Below are 17,294 nucleotides of genomic sequence, written 5' to 3'. Positions count from 1 at the left end.
CTTCAATGCTGCATACTCAATTCAAAAAAATTTTTTCCTTCAAAAATTGAAAATTTTGGAAAGGGTTACCCCTTTGCTAAAAAAATGCCAAAAAAATAAAATGTTATATTTTAAGGAATTTTGTTTATTTTACGATTCGTATTCGATTTTCAAACTGTGAAATGCTTTGACATTTTCTAAATTCGAAAAAATTAACGAGTTAGAGCGTTTTCGAACTTATAAATGACCTTGAAAATTTTAGTCCAAATTTAATCGATTTTTACGATTTTTTTCATAGACATTTTCGAAAAATTGCTTCAACCAGCACCATTGAGGAAAGAGATTTTCTTCACGAATCCAACGGTGTTTTCAGAATTTCGAAGTTAGAAAATCTAACGAAGTTACAGCAATTTCGACTTAACATCGATTTTTTTGGGTATTTTTTGAATAACAATTATGCGATTTTGAGCTTGTTTTTATTTATTTTATTTATTTATTTATTTATTCGCATCTTTGCAACACTAAGCCTATTTGGCCAAAAATTCGCATTGCATATGTAACAATATGCCCAAGTACAAAAATAAAACTTAACTCTCACTAAAATCTAAATTATGAACTATTCTTATTTGATTACAAAAAAAAGAAATGGTTATTATAGGCTCCCCAGCCAATTAAAAACAAAACAGGAATAATGAAAAGCATCTAATCCTATGATGTTAGCAACAACATTCATGAAAGAGGAAAAAAAAAGAATACTACAAGCGTAGAAAATGGCACATGTTCAGAAGCGGCAGCAAAAGCATATGGAAAAAGAAAAAAATAAGTCAATTAAAAAAGGGGCAAAAAGCAGAAATCAGGATTCCTCAAAGTTAAAGTAACCTGTAATTTTCAATCGAAAAGCATTGTTTGAATGAGAAAAAATTCTCAAATCAATAGGTAAAAAATTCCAGCACCGAGCAATACGTACAGCGAAAGACTTTTCGTATGAAGAACATGATATCCTAGCAATAACAATTTGAGTATTTCTAACCGAACGGGAGAAGGTAAATAAATCGCGTAAAGGAAAAGGTACACCATTTTTAATTATTTTATGAAACAAAAGCAGGTTAGTACAATTGATATAGTTCTCGAAGGAAACACCAAGAAACTCTCTGACGAATTCTGTTACATGTTCACGCCTGCGGACACTAAATACAAATCGAACAATGATATTAATAATACGCCTTAACCTCTGAATGTTGCCTATGGTAGTACCAGACACAACCTCAAGACCATATCTAATAGAAGGCATTAACAATGCATGGGCCAATCGTTTTCTAACCCATAGAGGCAAATAAATGTTTGTAGAATATATCCTACGCAGGGTATAGTACACTCTACTATGTACATGGTCAATATGAGCCCCAAAATTTAGATTCTTATCAAGTACCAACCCAAGACACTTAAGCTCATCCACAAAGCTAACCTCATCATATCCCAACAAAAGATGAAAATCAAACACATTATTTCCAAACAACAAGGCTTTAGTCTTTAACGGGTTAATTGTGAAGGCATTAGTACTGGTCCATCGACAAACTTGACCCAAACAACGATTAATTCCAATCTCCAAAGCATCAGGACAATCACGTTGGCCATTAAAAAGAAGTAGAACATCATCTGCATATAAGAAAACTGTGCAAATAGATAGATCTAAGCATTCAGGTAAATCATTTATGTATAGAAGAAATAGCAAGGGCCCCAAGACCGAACCTTGGGGAACACCAGAGGCCAGAGGAAGAATAGAGGAAACATTGCCATTCAAGCTAACAAATTGAGACCTACCACCTAAGTAGGATAAAATAAGTCTGCATGCAGAATTAGAAAAATTGAATTTTGAACAAAGTTTCTCTACTAAAATCTTGTAAGATATGGAATTAAATGCCTTAGTCAAATCAAGGGAAACCAAAACACTAAATCTATCCAAATTGTTATTCATTCTTATAGAGTCCGTAAGCTGAAGGAGTAAAGTGGTTGTACTATGGCCTTTACGAAATCCATGCTGGTTTTGAAAAATTCTATTTGTAAATTGTAAAAGAATCTGATCTTTCATAATATGTTCGCAAACCTTCGACAAAACAGGCAGAATGGAAATAGGTCTCAGATCTTCCAGGCTATTGACCGAAGCTCTCTTCGGAATAGGAACTACACGAGCTGTTTTCCATGCAGTAGGAAAAACAGAGGAAGTCAGAATTGCATTTACCAAATCCAATATGACACCAGATAGATGAGGAAAAAGAATATTTAAGAACTGCACAGAAACTCCATCAACTCCAATTGCTTTCGACTTAATCTTAGATATAGCAACAGCAATATCATCAATACCAATGCAATCAAAAGAAAATCCATCTTCACTAAAAGAAAAAGTATTGATATCAATAATATCATGCAAATTAGATTGCGCGCCATGCGCAAAGAATTCATTGACGTCATCTATGTCGCCATTGTACACGAAAGCATCATCACCAATGCAACCAGAACCACGAAGCACTTTCCATAAACCATCCGCATTAAGCCCACCGAAACGTCTTACAAAATACTTCCGTCTCTCTCTCCGAATTAGAGATTTAGTTTTATTTCTATATCTGCAAAAAGTTCGCCAGTTTTCTGGTGTTCTGTTCAATTGGTACTCAGAGTAAGCCATATCCCTCAAAGACTTAGTGAAAACAATATCGTTGGAGTTCATCCACTCATCACCAAACAAAACGACTCTTTTCCTCAAAACAGGAACAAAAGAAAAAAGACTTTCAAATAGGTTAGTCAGAATAGTACACTTTTCATTTACATCTGAAGACATGTACATATCAGAGAAATTAAAACTGTCCAAAAAATTAAGAACTCCAGACATATCAATGTTATTGTAGTCATAAAATTCCACAAAGGGATCTGTCCTACTCATGCGAAAATCAAAAGCCGCAAATATCAATGCATGGCGAGAAATCGCAGGGCATTGAACCTGGTCCGATAAATGTTCACTTAAATTAGAACTCAGGAGCATAAAGTCTAACAAGGTTGTGGTGCCATGCACTGCATCAAAGTGTGTGGGCCTAGAATTGTGCAAAACGGATAAACATAATCTACAGCAGGTCGAACGAACTAAAGAAGAAGAAGAAATATTGAACAAGTTGCAATTGAAGTCACCAACAACTATTATATTGGAAAACTGTATGAAAAGATCACGATGAGTTTCCTCAAACGTGGCAAAATCACCTGGAGGAGGCAGGTATACAACCCCAAATAATATCTTAGCCGAACCAGAATAAAGTTCAATAAAGAGAGACTCACACATCCCCAAAATGGAACTTTTAAAAACCAACTTATGTTTAAGGTTCGATGAAATATATATGCCTACGCCACCGCCCCTAGAATTCTTGCGGTCATTTCTATGTAAAGTATATCCTGGAACATTAACAGAGCGTGAAGAAACAGGGGATTTAAGCCAGGTCTCAGAAATTCCTACAACATCAAGCTTAGATTCATATAAAATCGATTTAAGTTCATCAAATTTAGATGAGTAAGCTGAAGGTCTCATGCTCTGGCAATTTAAATGGGCTACCTTTAATTTGTCATTACATTCTCTCAATATTGAGTTTATAAAATTGTTGTTGCTAACAACAGGACCAAGGTTTAAGTTAGAAGACATCAAAGGTATAAGAATCTTCTGTTGCGGGGAGCCAAAAATTGAGAAATATTAGTAAACTAGGTCTATTTGTAATCATAACGAAGAAAATCCTAAAACCCATATAATATATTAAATTTAAATTCATATAATATATTAAATTCAAATTACTGCTAAGCAGCTGATCATTATAAATTATGAGATCCATAAAAAAAACTAACAAATTATTTGTTATATACATACATAATCAATCGAAGTATTTACACATTTGTTCAGAAATAGAGAAAAAAAAAAATACAAAAATATTCAAATTATTCAAAAATTTTCGAAAATAGAAAAATTTACCAAAAAAATTGTTAATCAAATCTCTAAGAATTACAATAAACGTACGTGTAGAACGGATTATGATGTTTCGCCACCAGACGACTCAAGAAGCGCAACGCACTCATCAACACCACGAATAACTTCGCTTCCATCATGTAACGATAACTTGACCCTCAAATTGTCACCGTGCAAGATTCTGTATTTAACAGCCAGTTGTTTTCGAAGTAGTTGCTTGCAAATCATGTTGAAGTGGCTTGCTGCAGGAGAATAGTGATCGTTTAAATATACCCGGCGTTCAACATCATTGCCAGCACCATTAAAAAAGTCACACACCCTCAACGACCGTGTTTTCCAGTATTCGCTCATAATAGCATCTCGAATCATTACATTATTTAATTTAAGCAGAATAAACTTTCGGTTACTTATGTAGCAAACATGGTTTATGTCTTGCTTAGTAATGTCAACCTTGAAGAAAGCACCTAATGAGACAACAGTGCCAACTAAATCAGTAATTCCACCGGGTAGGCCACCAATGATTATGTCCCCACGATTAAGACGTCGATGTAACATGTTATTTTCCATTTCCAACTTGGAAATCCTAAGAGATGTTGAAGTTTCCACAGATATTATTTTTTTATTACATTCAACAATGTCTGCTCTAATGCCACTCATACATGTAGACATCTCTGTTTTTATATCATCCAAAGCATCTTTAATCGCCATTTGGTCACTATTATTCTTTGTGATGAAATCATCCAGCTTTCTTTCTAAACTGCATATGTCAGTAAAAAAACCATTTGTGCCAATATTATTTTCACACGAGTTACATATAAAGGCGCTTGATTTCACAGACCTCAGCGCAAGTAAATCTTTCTCCGATAGTTTGACGCAGTTGGCATGGAACCAGCGGGAGCACAGTCTGCACATCACACTCCCAGATTTATTTATTGGCTCCTCGCAGCAACCACATTTTAGAGATTTGTTTCCCGGCATAGCTCAAAAATAACAAAGCAGCAAACACAACAGCAACAACAACAGCACGCAAAGAGGAATACAAAAATATCAAAATATCCAGTTAGGAATTCAGCAATAGCAATGCAATAACAACGGCAACGATGGTTATGCAACTCAACACCAGCTTGGGAGAATATGATTCTCTGTAGATTCGGCCAATTTACAGGAAAACTTGATAAAATTCCAAAAGCCTGCAGTTTGTTTAATGTAAAGCGCGAAAAAATACTTCAACTGAAGAACAGTATAATAGAGAATTTTAAAAAGAATGATCAGCTGTCAAACGCACACTTCTACTCAGGCATAGGGTTGCCAATTAACTTTGAAGGAAGCAACTCGGGAGTTGCACTAAACCTCATTTTTCGCCATAAACTTCAATGCTGCATACTCAACTCAAAAATTTTTTTTCCTTCAAAAATTGAAAATTTTGGAAAGGGTTACCCCTTTGCTAAAAAAATGCCAAAAAAATAAAATATTATATTTTAAGGAATTGTGTTTATTTTACGATTCGTATTCGATTTCCAAACTGTGAAATGCTTTGACATTTTCTAAATTCGAAAAAATTAACGAGTTAGAGCGTTTTCGAACTTATAAATGACCTTGAAAATTTTAGGCCAAATTTAATCGATTTTTACGATTTTTTTCATAGACATTTTCGAAAAATTGCTTCAACCAGCACCATTGAGGAAAGAGATTTTCTTCACGAATCCAACGGTGTTTTCAGAATTTCGAAGTTAGAAAATCTAACGAAGTTACAGCAATTTCGACTTAACATCGATTTTTTTGGGTTTTTTTTGAATAACAATTATGCGATTTTGAGCTTGTTTTTGAAGGAAACAACTCGGGAGTTGCACTGAACCTCATTTTTCGCCATAAACTTCAATGCTGCATACTCAACTCAAAAAATTTTTTTCCTTCAAAAATTGAAAATTTTGGAAAGGGTTACCCCTTTGCTAAAAAAAAGCCAAAAAAATAAAATGTTATATTTTAAGGAATTGTGTTTATTTTACGATTCGTATTCAATTTCCAAACTGTGAAATGCTTTGACATTTTCTAAATTCGAAAAAATGAACGAGTTAGAGCGTTTTCGAACTTATAAATGACCTTGAAAATTTTAGGCCAAATTTAATCGATTTTTACGATTTTTTTCATAGACATTTTCGAAAAATTGCTTCAACCAGCACCATTGAGGAAAGAGATTTTCTTCACGAATCCAACGGTGTTTTCAGAATTTCGAATTGGAAAATCTAACGAAGTTACAGCAATTTCGACTTAGCATCGATTTTTTGGGTATTTTTTGAATAACAATTATGCGATTTTGAGCTTGTTTTTGAAGGAAACAACTCGGGAGTTGCACTAAACCTCATTTTTCGCCATAAACTTCAATGCTGCATACTCAACTCAAAAAATTTTTTTCCTTCAAAAATTGAAAATTTTGGAAAGGGTTACCCCTTTGCTAAAAAAATGCAAAAAAAATAAAATTTTATATTTTAAGGAATTGTGTTTATTTTACGATTCGTATTCGATTTTCAAACTGTGAAATGCTTTGACATTTTCTAAATTCGAAAAAATTAACGAGTTAGAGCGTTTTCGAACTTATAAATGACCTTGAAAATTTTAGGCCAAATTTAATCGATTTTTACGATTTTTTTCATAGACATTTTCGAAAAATTGCTTCAACCAGCACCATTGAGGAAAGAGATTTTCTTCACGAATCCAACGGTGTTTTCAGAATTTCGAAGTTAGAAAATCTAACGAAGTTACAGCAATTTCGACTTAACATCGATTTTTTTGGGTATTTTTTGAATAACAATTATGCGATTTTGAGCTTGTTTTTGAAGGAAACAACTCGGGAGTTGCACTAAACCTCATTTTTCGCCATAAACTTCAATGCTGCATACTCAACTCAAAAAATTTTTTCCTTCAAAAATTGAAAATTTTGGAAAGGGTTACCCCTTTGCTAAAAAAATGCCAAAAAAATAAAATATTATATTTTAAGGAATTGTGTTTATTTTACGATTCGTATTCGATTTCCAAACTGTGAAATGCTTTGACATTTTCTAAATTCGAAAAAATGAACGAGTTAGAGCGTTTTCGAACTTATAAATGACCTTGAAAATTTTAGGCCAAATTTATTCGATTTTTACGATTTTTTTCATAGACATTTTCGAAAAATTGCTTCAACCAGCACCATTGAGGAAAGAGATTTTCTTCACGAATTTAACGGTGTTTTCAGAATTTCGAAGTTAGAAAATCTAACGAAGTTACAGCAATTTCGACTTAACATCGATTTTTTGGGTATTTTTTGAATAACAATTATGCGATTTTGAGCTTGTTTTTGAAGGAAACAACTCGGGAGTTGCACTAAACCTCATTTTTCGCCATAAACTTCAATGCTGCATACTCAACTCAAAAAATTTTTTCCTTCAAAAATTGAAAATTTTGGAAAGGGTTACCCCTTTGCTAAAAAAATGTCAAAAAATAAAATGTTATATTTTAAGGAAATGTGTTTATTTTACGATTCGTATTCGATTTTCAAACTGTGAAATGCTTTGACATTTTCTAAATTCGAAAAAATGAGCGAGTTACAGCGTTTTCGAACTTATAAATGACCTTGAAAATTTTAGGCTAAATTTAATCGACTTTTACGATTTTTTTCATAGACATTTTCGAAAAATTGCTTTAACCAGCACCATTGAGGAAAGAGATTTTCTTCACGAATCCAACGGTGTTTTCAGAATTTCGAAGTTAGAAAATCTAACGAAGTTACAGCAATTTCGACTTAACATCGATTTTTTGGGTATTTTTTGAATAACAATTATGCGATTTTGAGCTTGTTTTTGAAGGAAACAGCTCGGGAGTTGCACTAAACCTCATTTATCGCCATAAACTTCAATGCTGCATACTCAACTCAAAAAATTTTTTTCCTTCAAAAATTGAAAATTTTGGAAAGGGTTACCCCTTTGCTAAAAAATGTCAAAAAAATAAAATGTTATATTTTAAGGAATTGTGTTTATTTCACGATTCGTATTCGATTTTCAAACTGTGAAATGCTTTGACATTTTCTAAATTCGAAAAAATTAACGAGTTAGAGCGTTTTCGAACTTATAAATGACCTTGAAAATTTTAGGACAAATTTAATCGATTTTTACGTTTTTTTTATAGACATTTTCGAAAAATTGCTTTAACCAGCACCATTGAGGAAAGAGATTTTCTTCACGAATCCAACGGTGTTTTTTTTGAGAATTTCGAAGTTAGAAAATCTAACGAAGTTACAGCAATTTCGACTTAACATCGATTTTTTTGGGTATTTTTTGAATAACAATTATGCGATTTTGAGCTTGTTTTTGAAGGAAACAACTCGGGAGTTACGCTAAACCTCATTTTTCGCCATAAACTTCAATGCTGCATACTCAACTCAAAAAATTTTTTTTCTTCAAAAATTGAAAATTTTGGAAAGGGTTACCCCTTTGCTAAAAAAACGCCAAAAAAATAAAATGTTATATTTTAAGGAATTTTGTTTATTTTACGATTCGTATTCGATTTTCAAACTGTGAAATGCTTTGACATTTTCTAAATTCGAAAAAATTAACGAGTTAGAGCGTTTTCGAACTTATAAATGACCTTGAAAATTTTAGGCCAAATTTAATCGATTTTTGCGATTTTTTTCATAGACATTTTCGAAAAATTGCTTCAACCAGCACCATTGAGGAAAGAGATTTTCTTCACGAATCTAACGGTGTTTTCAGAATTTCGAAGTTAGAAAATCTAACGAAGTTACAGCAATTTCGACTTAATATCGATTTTTTTGGGTATTTTTTGAATAACAATTATGCGATTTTGAGCTTGTTTTTGAAGGAAACAACTCGGGAGGTCTAAAGGCTCGTAGAAAAGTTGCAGACGGTCGCATGTAGAACGGGCTCCCATTATACACCAAAAATCTTGGAATATAGCACAAACTCCTCATCAATTCATACATCAAACTGAAGCAGGGAAACCACACCACAACATCCGAACAAAGTTTTTTAACACCAGGGCTCCGGTGAGCGAACATTTTATTATTATTTTATTGATTTTTGTTTGGAACAATTTCACTCAAAATCAAAAACTCCGAATAAACAAAAACAATCCAGAACAAATAAAATATATCTGCTGCCCTTGTCTAACGAACTTACGGATGACACATAATCGATAAACCAAACGAAAGTTATCGATAAGTAAATGCAAAAAGGTAGTGCAGGGTTCGAAGCTATGCCAAGTACCATTCAAACACCCAAGAGGAAATGTACTGAAATAACATCGCCGGAAAACTTACAAACAGCCAAACCAAATATGGAGTCAAGTGAATTAATTGATCTGATCAAAGATACTATTAATAATAATTTAGATGACAAGCTTAAAATGCTCCCAACAAAATCTGATTTGGAAGATATAAAACAAGAAATCACTTCTATAGGATCAGAAATAAATTCATTAAAAGCGGAGAATCAAAACCTGCGGGAGGAGCTTAATAAGGTAAAAAAGGAAAATGCAGAACAAAAAAAAGACATCACATGGTTACAAAATCAAATAAGGTCCAATAAAATATTTATAAAAGGATTAATTTCTGCTACCAAACCTATGGATGAAGTTAGAAAACTTTTCAGGGAAACATTAAAGATAACAGCGGATATATCAAATGTGCGTAAAGTTTTTGAACGTAATGGAAAAATGGCAGTGCTAGTGGAACTAGGTACCCCACAAGCTATAGATGAAGTTTTTCGCAACACTAAAAATTTGGCTGGCACAAACATATCAGTTGAACGAGACTTGATACCAAAAAGACAGCAACAAAAGAAAGCATTCCTGGGACTAAGGAAACAAATATTAGCAGTTAGCAAGCAATATAAGATTTTAGTAAGAGATGATAAACTCAAAATAAATAATATTTGGTTCAAATGGAATAACGAAAATAAGCTTATATGTGGTAATTCAAATGGAGAAGAGGAGCTAGTTAAACTATATGGAGAAAATATCAAATCAATTAACATCAACTTTAATCAACTAAGTCAAAATTTATTTTCAAAAAACTAAAAGTACCCACTACGGAAGAAAATTCTAAAACCTTATCAATTGTGGCATATAATATAAATGGGATTGAAAATAAATATTTATTCCCTACATTTTTCCAATACATTAAGCAGTTCGAAATATTTTTATTACAAGAAACTCATCTAGAAAAAGAAAAAACAGAAAGGGCAAGGTCTTACTTCAATGGATTTCATTTGTTTTTCAAACCTGCTATACGAATACACAGATTTGGTAGAGCTATTGGAGGAAGCATACTTGGTATAAGTAAAAATCTAAAAGATTTTGGAATATCGCATGAAGTCAATGAGAACGAAGATCTCACTATTAAATTGTTCAACAAGCACAATACCATTACTATAATTCCCCAATATTTAAGACCGGTTAGCTGGGATATTGATTTTAGGCGGTTAAAACAGATATTTCAAGATGTTGAAGTACCAAATGCTGTAATAATGGGAGATCTAAATGTTAGAATTGGAGAGCTGCGGCAGGATATAGGAGAATTTTACACTGAAAACTTTTATGCCGGTTATGAAGTCAGAAAATCGAAAGATAAGATTATAAATCAAAAAGGTAAACAATTTATACAATTCTGCAACGATTACAATATATTCGTATTAAATGGTGTAACCAAAGGCGACGAGGACGGAAAATGCACATATGTTAGCACAATGGGGGAATCGGTAAACGATATATGTGCTGTATCTAAAGAAACGTTGGATATTGTTAATGAATTTGTTGTCGATGATAAGGTGTGGTCCGATCATTTTCCTATAAACCTAAAACTGAATATGCAAATGGAAAAGGCAAAAAAGATGAACTTGCTACCAAAACTAATTTGGAAAGATAGTAGAAAAATTCAATACCAAAGTTCTCTAAATGAAAATTTTGATTGTAGCTTATCCACAAACGAAGAAATAGGTCTAACCGATGTCTGTAAATTAATCCAACTATCTTCTGTGCCATCGACTGAATTATACTCATTTGAGCCGAAATGTAAGTGGTATAATAACAATTGCAACAAGGCAAGAATAAAAAGCTTTCAATTATTAAACGTGTACAGAAAAACAAAAGATTCAGAAGACCGAAAAAGATATCTGTCAGCGCAAAATCATTACAAGATAGTATGCAATAACAGTAGAGCCGATTATTATAATGAAATGGCAAGTAGATTAAATTATGTTACAAACTCAAAAGATTGGTGGAAAGTCGCCAGGGAAATACGTTGCCACTATAATCAAGCAGGATCTGCCCTTACATCAAATATTTTCAAACGCTATTTTGAAAATTTATTAAATTCAGTACAAAAAAATGCCGTTATATATTACGCACCAACATTTACGGAAGACTTGGATTTAGATGGACCAATAATGATGTCAGAGTTGAAAAAGATACTACAAAATGTGAAGATTAATAAGGCTCCTGGCGAAGACAGAGTGCCGTATGAATTCTTCGTTAATGGTACGGAACAGCTGCACAAACAACTGCTTAGAATATATAATAAAATATACACAGAAGGAACAGCTGATCCAACATTTACAAAAACGATCATTTATCCAATATATAAAAAAGGAGATAGCAATGATCCGTCAAATTATAGAGGCATATCCTTTATGAACTGTGTAGCCAAAATATTTATGGGAGTTCTGAACGAACGCTTGTATAATTGGGTTGAAAAATATGGGATTCTGACTGAGTTTCAAGCAGGATTCCGTAAGAAATATTCAACGGTTGACAACATATATAACCTTTCAACTGTCATTAGTCTAAAGCTGGGGGAAAAAAGAAAAGTTTATGCCTTCTTCGTAGATTTTAAAGCGGCGTTTGACAATATATCCAGGCAAGCACTAATCTACAAACTCTTTCAGTTGGGTGTGTCCCACAAAATGGTATCTATGATAGAATCAATCTATAATAAAACGCAATCGGCAGCTTGGGACGGTTATGAATTATCTGAATACTTTGATACTACTAAAGGAGTGAAACAAGGATGCTTACTGTCACCATTACTATTCTCTCTTTATATCAATGACCTGTATGAATACCTTGAAGGCGGAATTTTTGTCGAAAATTTGAACCTACGGCTCCTACTATACGCTGATGACATTGTGTTGCTAGCAGACGACGTCCATGTATTACAGAATATGATACACAACCTAGAAATATACTGTAATACCTGGAACCTGGAAGTGAACCTATCAAAATCGGAAATTATGGTTTTCAGGAATGGAGGCAGACTAGCCAAACACGAAAAATGGAAATTTAATGGAAACGTAATTAAAATTACAAATGAATATAAATATTTAGGGGTAATATTCACACCAAAGATGACATTTACTAAACATATCCAAAATCGGAACAACCAAGCAAAAATTGCAATAAACGCAACATGGAAAAACTTTGTAGGCAGAACAGACATAAATATGAACGCAAAATGGAAATTGTTTTTAGCGGTTTGCAGATCCATTCAAACCTACGCTGCCCAAGTTTGGGGGTTCTGTCATTTCGAAGAAGTTGACTCCTTGCAACGTTATTTCTTAAAAAGGATTTTAAAACTACCAGTTTGTACTCCAAACTACGTACTCATGCTAGAAACGGAGGTAGAGGATACACATATATATACCCTGGGACTGCACTTAAAATATATAGGAAAAACTCTGTTTCAGCATTCGGGCGCTAGATTGCCAAACCAGCTATCCAATATTGCATTACGCAGAAATGTCTTCTGGGTAAAAGAACTGAAATCCTTAGCTGCAAGTATGGATATTCAATGGCCTGAAGCATTTCCTTCATCAAGCCTATGGTATGACTTTACCAAGAAACTTATAAACAGCTTAAAACTGAACCTCTATCAAAATAGGATTCACAGAAAAACGGAAAGCCAACAAAGAATATATAAATACCTGGACCCGAACAAAGCCTATCTCTATCTTAATGAGCGATACACATCAGAAAATATTACTTGGATATTTAAAGCTCGCAGTGGAATGATATCCCTGGGTTACAATAACTTTGAAGAGAATGAGTCGGAAAAAATGTGTAAGCTTTGCAACCTAAGAGAAACAGAAACTTTGGACCATTTCCTTGGAATTTGTCCGGTTCTAAGAGAATTTAGATTGGCCGCCTTTAGTAAAGCATCATTGAGCTTCGTAGAAGTACTCCATATACTAGACGGAATTGAAGTGGGAAATTGGGATAAGCTAACAACTTATTTACGAATGGCTTATAATTATCGGCAACTTTTATTAAATGAATATCATTAATTAAAATTTAAAGTTTATGCGACAGACGTTATACACATAGTCGCTAATAAATATTACTTCTTTCTAAGAATAAATGTACATATTTAGAAAATTAATTTTAAGTAACATATCTGCTATGAATCAAAGATTTTATTCGAATAAAGAAGTCCTACTACTAAAAAAAAAAAAAAAAAAAAAAAAAAAACTCGGGAGTTGCACTGAACCTCATTTTTCGCCATAAACTTCAATGCTGCATACTCAACTCAAAAAATTTTTTTCCTTCAAAAATTGAAAATTTTGGAAAGGGTTACCCCTTTGCTAAAAAAATGCCAAAAAAATAAAATGTTATATTTTAAGGAATTGTGTTTATTTTACGATTCGTATTCGATTTTCAAACTGTGAAATGCTTTGACATTTTCTAAATTCGAAAAAATTAACGAGTTAGAGCGTTTTCGAACTTATAAATGACCTTGAAAATTTTAGGCCAAATTTAATCGATTTTTACGATTTTTTTCATAGACATTTTCGAAAAATTGCTTCAACCAGCACCATTGAGGAAAGAGATTTTCTTCACGAATCCAACGGTGTTTTCAGAATTTCGAAGTTAGAAAATCTAACGAAGTTACAGCAATTTCGACTTAGCATCGATTTTTTGGGTATTTTTTGAATAACAATTATGCGATTTTGAGCTTGTTTTTGAAGGAAACAACTCGGGAGTTGCACTAAACCTCATTTTTCGCCATAAACTTCAATGCTGCATACTCAACTCAAAAAATTTTTTCCTTCAAAAATTGAAAATTTTGGAAAGGGTTACCCCTTTGCTAAAAAAATGCCAAAAAAATAAAATATTATATTTTAAGGAATTGTGTTTATTTTACGATTCGTATTCGATTTCCAAACTGTGAAATGCTTTGACATTTTCTAAATTCGAAAAAATTAACGAGTTAGAGCGTTTTCGAACTTATAAATGACCTTGAAAATTTTAGGCCAAATTTATTCGATTTTTACGATTTTTTTCATAGACATTTTCGAAAAATTGCTTCAACCAGCACCATTGAGGAAAGAGATTTTCTTCACGAATTTAACGGTGTTTTCAGAATTTCGAAGTTAGAAAATCTAACGAAGTTACAGCAATTTCGACTTAACATCGATTTTTTTGGGTATTTTTTGAATAACAATTATGCGATTTTGAGCTTGTTTTTGAAGGAAACAACTCGGGAGTTGCACTAAACCTCATTTTTCGCCATAAACTTCAATGCTGCATACTCAACTCAAAAAAAAGTTTTCCTTCAAAAATTGAAAATTTTGGAAAGGGTTACCCCTTTGCTAAAAAAATGTCAAAAAATAAAATGTTATATTTTAAGGAAATGTGTTTATTTTACGATTCGTATTCGATTTTCAAACTGTGAAATGCTTTGACATTTTCTAAATTCGAAAAAATGAGCGAGTTAGAGCGTTTTCGAACTTATAAATGACCTTGAAAATTTTAGGCTAAATTTAATCGACTTTTACGATTTTTTTCATAGACATTTTCGAAAAATTGCTTTAACCAGCACCATTGAGGAAAGAGATTTTCTTCACGAATCCAACGGTGTTTTCAGAATTTCGAAGTTAGAAAATCTAACGAAGTTACAGCAATTTCGACTTAACATCGATTTTTTGGGTATTTTTTGAATAACAATTATGCGATTTTGAGCTTGTTTTTGAAGGAAACAGCTCGGGAGTTGCACTAAACCTCATTTATCGCCATAAACTTCAATGCTGCATACTCAACTCAAAAAATTTTTTTCCTTCAAAAATTGAAAATTTTGGAAAGGGTTACCCCTTTGCTAAAAAATGTCAAAAAAATAAAATGTTATATTTTAAGGAATTGTGTTTATTTCACGATTCGTATTCGATTTTCAAACTGTGAAATGCTTTGACATTTTCTAAATTCGAAAAAATTAACGAGTTAGAGCGTTTTCGAACTTATAAATGACCTTGAAAATTTTAGGACAAATTTAATCGATTTTTACGTTTTTTTTATAGACATTTTCGAAAAATTGCTTTAACCAGCACCATTGAGGAAAGAGATTTTCTTCACGAATCCAACGGTGTTTTTTTTGAGAATTTCGAAGTTAGAAAATCTAACGAAGTTACAGCAATTTCGACTTAACATCGATTTTTTTGGGTATTTTTTGAATAACAATTATGCGATTTTGAGCTTGTTTTTGAAGGAAACAACTCGGGAGTTACGCTAAACCTCATTTTTCGCCATAAACTTCAATGCTGCATACTCAACTCAAAAAATTTTTTTTCTTCAAAAATTGAAAATTTTGGAAAGGGTTACCCCTTTGCTAAAAAAATGCCAAAAAAATAAAATGTTATATTTTAAGGAATTTTGTTTATTTTACGATTCGTATTCGATTTTCAAACTGTGAAATGCTTTGACATTTTCTAAATTCGAAAAAATTAACGAGTTAGAGCGTTTTCGAACTTATAAATGACCTTGAAAATTTTAGGCCAAATTTAATCGATTTTTACGATTTTTTTCATAGACATTTTCGAAAAATTGCTTCAACCAGCACCATTGAGGAAAGAGATTTTCTTCACGAATCTAACGGTGTTTTCAGAATTTCGAAGTTAGAAAATCTAACGAAGTTACAGCAATTTCGACTTAACATCGATTTTTTTGGGTATTTTTTGAATAACAATTATGCGATTTTGAGCTTGTTTTTGAAGGAAACAACTCGGGAGTTGCACTGAACCTCATTTTTCGCCATAAACTTCAATGCTGCATACTCAACTCAAAAAATTTTTTTCCTTAAAAAATTGAAAATTTTGGAAAGGGTTACCCCTTTGCTAAAAAAATGCCAAAAAAATAAAATGTTATATTTTAAGGAATTGTGTTTATTTTACGATTCGTATTCGATTTTCAAACTGTGAAATGCTTTGACATTTTCTAAATTCGAAAAAATTAACGAGTTAGAGCGTTTTCGAACTTATAAATGACCTTGAAAATTTTAGGCCAAATTTAATCGATTTTTACGATTTTTTTCATAGACATTTTCGAAAAATTGCTTCAACCAGCACCATTGAGGAAAGAGATTTTCTTCACGAATCCAACGGTGTTTTCAGAATTTCGAAGTTAGAAAATCTAACGAAGTTACAGCAATTTCGACTTAGCATCGATTTTTTGGGTATTTTTTGAATAACAATTATGCGATTTTGAGCTTGTTTTTGAAGGAAACAACTCGGGAGTTGCACTAAACCTCATTTTTCGCCATAAACTTCAATGCTGCATACTCAACTCAAAAAATTTTTTTCCTTCAAAAATTGAAAATTTTGGAAAGGGTTACCCCTTTGCTAAAAAAATGCCAAAAAAATAAAATATTATATTTTAAGGAATTTTGTTTATTTTACGATTCGTATTCGATTTTCAAACTGTGAAATGCTTTGACATTTTCTAAATTCGAAAAAATTAACGAGTTAGAGCGTTTTCGAACTTATAAATGACCTTGAAAATTTTAGTCCAAATTTAATCGATTTTTACGATTTTTTTCATAGACATTTTCGAAAAATTGCTTCAACCAGCACCATTGAGGAAAGAGATTTTCTTCACGAATCCAACGGTGTTTTCAGAATTTCGAATTGGAAAATCTAACGAAGTTACAGCAATTTCGACTTAGCATCGATTTTTTGGGTATTTTTTGAATAACAATTATGCGATTTTGAGCTTGTTTTTGAAGGAAACAACTCGGGAGTTGCACTAAACCTCATTTTTCGCCATAAACTTCAATGCTGCATACTCAACTCAAAAAATTTTTTCCTTCAAAAATTGAAAATTTTGGAAAGGGTTACCCCTTTGCTAAAAAAATGCAAAAAAAATTAAATGTTATATTTTAAGGAATTGTGTTTATTTTACGATTCGTATTCGATTTTCAAACTGTGAAATGCTTTGACATTTTCTAAATTCGAAAAAATTAACGAGTTAGAGCGTTTTCGAACTTATAAATGACCTTGAAAATTTTAGT

At 32.4% G+C, this 17,294-nt stretch overlaps 1 protein-coding gene across 1 annotated transcript; it reads left to right on the top strand.

Moving 5' to 3' along the window:
• The first annotated feature begins 10,491 nt into the window (after window positions 1-10,491).
• On the top strand, window positions 10,492-13,302 carry LOC131997263 (uncharacterized). The gene is made up of 2 exons (XM_059367932.1): window positions 10,492-12,842; window positions 12,900-13,302. Exons 1-2 carry the CDS (start codon window positions 10,492-10,494, stop codon window positions 13,300-13,302), a joined length of 2,754 nt encoding a protein of 917 aa, XP_059223915.1.
• The last annotated feature ends 3,992 nt before the right edge of the window (window positions 13,303-17,294 follow it).

This window comes from Stomoxys calcitrans, chromosome 4 (genome assembly GCF_963082655.1).
Source record: "Stomoxys calcitrans chromosome 4, idStoCalc2.1, whole genome shotgun sequence".
NCBI lineage: Eukaryota > Metazoa > Arthropoda > Insecta > Diptera > Muscidae > Stomoxys > Stomoxys calcitrans.
This window is presented reverse-complemented; position numbering and strand designations above follow the sequence as displayed.